The following is a 5,599-nucleotide window of genomic DNA, read 5'->3' as shown; positions in this document are numbered from 1 at the left end:
CTTCAACACCCGAACTAAACTTGGCGGAAGTCTTCACCACAAGATAGACCTCACAATATTTGAATTCCCTGAAACCCAATTCACTGTCGGGGAACTGTTGGTGAGACAGAAGCTTCACATCATCGGCGGACATGCCGCTGGTTGTCGTGCGGAGGTTGTTTTGGTAGATGCCGACAAATCAGCTGAGCTGCCTCCTCAGCCGCTACCACTGTTTCCGGCATTGTTCTCCATCGTGAGGCTTCCCACCTGGCGGTTTGAATTGGAGGTAGCTTTGGCTAATGCACCACCACATTCTATCTATATGCTGGTTAGCCCCGACGTAGGGATCCTTGACTATACTGATCCAGACTTTCGCCAGCGCAACACACTCCCCTATGTTCCAGATGGTCCTCTTTCTCCCGCCGGCTTCATCTCCCTCCTCCTCGGCCCCGCCCCACCCTCATTCCCCGCAGGCGAGGACGAGGTAGTGCCCTTGCCCTTCCCTCTCCCTTGCTTCCGCATCCTCCCTGTCGCCGGTGGCATCTCAGTGGGAGACTCCCTGACCGGAGATAGCCCCAACTCCTCAAAAGAGAAAGTCTCAATGCCAGTGAACTGAGTCTCCAGAGGAGTACTCTGGGGGAATCACTAGACAATAAATCCATGTAGGTACATATTGTAGTACCCGGGCATCATCCCCGCCATTTGAGGTTAGGGCATCATTGGCACCATTCTGGGCATCATCTCGGACATCGGTGCACTTCCGCCGGCATTTCCCCCAACTCTAACTGGAAAAGTCGGCGTTTGTGACTCGCTCGTGGCGGGGGAATCACTATCGTGGTGCTCCATTTATCTTCAAAAGAAATGAAAGTAAAGATAGAGAAACTCATTAAAACAAGTGGTGCGAATGAAATGAAGTTCAACGAGCCGTATACATTGAGTTTTTTTTAATTAAAAATCGGGACGTCCCCGGAATGCCGCGGAACTCCGGTGTCCGCAACGCACGTCCGCGTTCGCCTCTCTGCTGCCTAATGGCGGACGTCCATCGAGACGGCCGCCGTTGGGGATGCTCTAATAAAACAATACTAGACAATTTATATAAAAATATGTACTACGGTATTGAATTAGAATGACAATATAGTCAAATGTTTTTGGTTGTGGACCATTATCACAAAGAGGAAGACTCAAGACCAAGTCCCAGTAAAAGTCTTCGACGCATCTCTAATAAAAATCATCTTCATCTTCATCTTCATCTTCATCTTCATCTTCATCTTCCTCTTTCCTCTGATTATAAAAAAAAAAAACTCTCTAGAAATGGCTTCATTGCCAAGCGGAACGGACATGATGTTCATCACTATCATGTTAGTGCTACCAATCCTCGCATCTGCACAACCACGCACCAACGTAACTCTTGGGTCGTCCCTCGTTGCAAACTCTGCCAATTCAACTTGGCTCTCGCCTTCTTCTGAATTTGCTTTCGGATTCCAGCAGACCGCACCCAATGGCGGCTACTTGCTCGCCATCTGGTTCCATCAAATACCAGAAAAAACAATCATTTGGTCCGCCAATCGCGACGATCTGGCCCCAGAGGGTTCACGGGTCCAGCTTGCAGCAAATGGGAGGCTCCAGCTCAACGATCCCAGCGGCCGACAGATCTGGGCCGCAGAGTCCAGCGCCGCTTCCTACGCCGCTATGCTGGACACCGGCAACTTCGCGCTCTTCTCCTCTGCTTCAGCAAACCTGTGGCAGACCTTCGACCAGCCCACCGACACATTACTCCCAACCCAGATACTCAACCAAGGCGGAGAGCTGATCTCCAGCTTCTCCGACAAAAATTTCTCTCGTGGAAGATTCTTGTTCACGCTGCAGACCGATGGGAATCTTGTGTGGTACACTAGAAACTTCCCCATGAACGACATCATCAGAGCGTATTTGGCCACAATGACGGTGGGAGATGGATTCCGCCTCATCTTCAACCAAACCGGATACTTTAACCTCGTTGCGCGAAACGGGACTCTACTCAGCAATCTCTTCTCGAACCTCGGAGCTTCATCAACACAGTATTACCAGAGGCTGACGCTGGAATACGACGGCGTTCTAAGACATTATGTATATCCCAAGTCTGATAACTGGACTGATGGGCGGCCGAGGGCGTGGTCCGTTCAGGACTTCTTACCTTCGAATTTATGCACTCAAGTAAGACAGGATACAGGCGGCGGTGCTTGTGGTCTCAACAGTCTCTGCTCCATGGGAAACGATCAGCGGCCACGATGCAGCTGCCCCTTGGACTACTCTCCCATCGATCCTAATGACTTGTGGAGTGGATGCAAGAAGGATTTCCTTCCGCATAGATGCGACGCTGAATTGCAGGACAGTGATTTCTTCGTGTTCAAGGAAATGCCTGATGCGGATTGGCCCGACTCCGATTATGCACACTTCAGCCCTGTCTCGGAGGACTGGTGCCGACAGCAGTGCCTCACTGATTGTTTCTGTGATGTTGCTATATACAGAAACGCCGACTGTTGGAAGAAGAGATTCCCTCTTTCTAACGGGAAGATCGATTCCGGAGTTGATGGAAAGGCTTTGATAAAGGTGAGGGCCAGAAACGCCACCGTTCCGGATCCTCTCGGGAGTAAGTCAGGGAAGAAAAACAGGTTAGGTCTGATCATAGCCGGTGCTGTTTTGTTGGCTAGTTCAGTGTTTCTCAACGTAGTTCTGTTTGCATCAAAGCTGTTTTTGGTCGGGAAGAAATCGAAAAAGGTGGAGGATGAAGGCAGCAGAGTTTATCCCGGACTGAACATAAGGTGCTTCAGTTTCAAGGAGCTGGAAGAAGCCACCGATGGATTCCGCCTAGAGCTGGGCAACGGCGCTTACTCAACAGTATACAAAGGGGTTCTGTTGGAAGAGAATGGAAAGGTGATCGCGGTGAAAAAGCTGACCAGAATGGCAGATGATGCAGATCAAGAATTCAAAGCCGAAGTGAGTTCAATCAGCAGGACCAACCACAAGAACTTAGTCCAATTGTTGGGATACTGCGCTGAAGGCCAAAACAGGCTTCTGGTGTACGAGTTCATGAGCAACGGCTCTCTCGCCAACGTCTTATTCGTTAACAAGTTGAAGCCAAATTGGCACACGAGAATGCAAATTGCATTCTCGGTTGCCAGAGGAATCTGCTATCTGCACGAAGACTGCAGCACGCAGATCATACACTGCGACATCAAGCCTCAGAACGTGCTCTTGGACGATGCTCACACTGCAAAGATATCCGATTTCGGATTAGCCAAGCTTCTAAAGTCCGATCAGACAAGGACGACGACGGGGATAAGGGGGACGAGAGGGTATGTTGCACCAGAGTGGTTCAGAAACATGCCTATAACCGTCAAAGTTGATGTTTACAGCTACGGGGTGCTGCTGCTGGAGCTGCTGTGCTGCAGGAAGAACTTCGAGCCGGAGATTGAGGATGAGAGAAAGAGAATTCTTAGCGACTGGGCTTATGACTGCTGCAGCGACGGGACAGTGGCGGAGATGGTGGTGGAACTGGAGGATGAAGAGATGATGAGATTTGAGAAAATGGTGAAGATAGCAATGTGGTGCATTCAAGAAGATCCAGAGTTGAGGCCACAGATGAAGAGAGTTGTTCATATGCTAGAGGGCTCAGCTCAAGTCCCGCCGCCTCCGGATCCTTCTTCTCAACTTCTCTGATGTTTATCGATGCATATATATATAGCATCTCTTGTTTTCTGAATATTACATGTACCAAAAAAATGTGGTTTGCTATAAAAATTGGAGTATCATTCGTGCTCCAAGTTTGCCCCTCTATGACACGGCCTTTGTCCCCTAAAATTGGCCCTCTTAGATATGACAATGATTCTGAATAAAAGTGATTAGAAAAAATTAGTAATATAGTAAGTTGTAGGAGTACTTTTTTATATAATCCTAATATTTTAGTTTTAATGAATAGAATGAATTAATGTAATGTAATGTAAGATTCATTATTCAAAATAGTCAATAAAATGAGAGGAGTATAAAATTTGAGAGATATTCTAAAATAGAAAAATGTGACAAATTTTAAGAGATATAATAGTGTTTTTTCATCTCTTTTACTTTATTGCTCTTTTAATTTAATACATTTCACATTTTTTCCTTAATCTTGGTGCCGGAATGAAATACATTCACTACTATGGAACAAATAGAGTAAAAATTTACTAAAAATAGATAGAGAATAATTTTGATAGACCTCCTAAATTTTATCAGTGTAGTACTTATTTCAATGAAACAACGCCCAAATAAATGATTTTGCATACAAATGGAATCATTGCTAAAATTAAAATTTCAGGTATAATAATTTGTTAAATAGAATTTAATTAAATTTCATAATTTAAAAATTATCTGAATAACTAACTATTGAAGAATAAATTATTTAACCCTAAATTATTATGATTAGTTTATTTTTCTTGACATGCAGAGGCAGCAACGAAAAAGACTACCTCCTTTAAGTCAAGCAAAATGGAAAATTGGAACCATGGAATTGATGTGTGTATGAAGGCTGAAAGTTCAACGAAAAAGACTACCTCCTTTAATGGCATTCATAATATCTCAAAAATTTCAGCCATATTCTAATCTTCAACTGTCACGTTATAGGCGGGAACCACATGAACGTCTCTCCTCAAAAATTTATATCCATACAATTTTGCTATAAATTAAAAAATTTATTAAATTCTCCTTTAAAATGCCTCTTCTCAATACTTTAAAATTTATTTATAATACTAATAGTAATTATAGATTTGGGGACACAACATACATATTAACTGAGTCATTTTATACGTGTAACTCATAATTATATAGTATAGTTATATTTTAAGATAAATTTTCTCTAATAATTAAAATACAAAGTGAAAAGTTAGTAGTCACGGATATGAATTACATATTTTATTACTTAAAAATACAAAGTGAAAAGTTAGAAATGACGGATATGAATTTTATAGTATGCTTACCAACTGTTATATGTTGCTTTTACTTGTCTTTTTAACTGCTACATTTACCAATTAAAACCTGTGTTTTTGCTATAAAAATATTCAGAAATAATGATCATCAAATATGGTACTATAAGAGCATGCGTAAGAGCATCGGTAACGCTAGGGGCCGGGCCGCAAATCGCGAGTCCCGGCCCGTCCCATGCGTTACACGGAGGCGAGTCACGGCCCAGGCCGCTCCCAGGGCCGCGTTCCCGGCCTGGTGAGCATCCCGCGGCCCGGCCCGGCCTAGGGTTACACGGTGCGGGACGGGCCGCAAACCCCCAAAATGTATTTTTTTTTTATTTTTTTGTCCATTTATACCCATTTCTTCAATATTCTTCCACCAATTTCTCCATTTCTATCCTCTAAATTATTTCAATATTTTTTCTAGGACGTGTAATTTTTATTTTTTAGGATTTAATATTTTTTTTTTAGGATTTGTAATTTTTTTTCTCTAGGATTTGTATTTTTTTTCTAGGATTTGTAATTTTCTTTTTTCGACTGAACAATGTATTTTCCCGGTTTGAATTGTTCAACGTATTGCATTTACGAATAAAATAGGTTGAAGTTGTGAATAGTGTCATTTATTAGTTGCGGCCCGGGCCGCA

General features: G+C 43.4%; 1 protein-coding gene across 1 annotated transcript; it reads left to right on the top strand.

The window, feature by feature from the left end:
• The first annotated feature begins 1,290 nt into the window (after positions 1–1,290).
• On the top strand, positions 1,291–3,678 carry LOC121795759 (G-type lectin S-receptor-like serine/threonine-protein kinase LECRK3). The gene has a single exon (XM_042194352.1). It carries the CDS (start codon positions 1,291–1,293, stop codon positions 3,676–3,678), a length of 2,388 nt encoding a protein of 795 aa, XP_042050286.1.
• The last annotated feature ends 1,921 nt before the right edge of the window (positions 3,679–5,599 follow it).

The sequence above is a fragment of the Salvia splendens genome, chromosome 3, assembly GCF_004379255.2.
Source record: "Salvia splendens isolate huo1 chromosome 3, SspV2, whole genome shotgun sequence".
Classification (NCBI taxonomy): Eukaryota; Viridiplantae; Streptophyta; class Magnoliopsida; order Lamiales; family Lamiaceae; genus Salvia; species Salvia splendens.
This window is presented reverse-complemented; position numbering and strand designations above follow the sequence as displayed.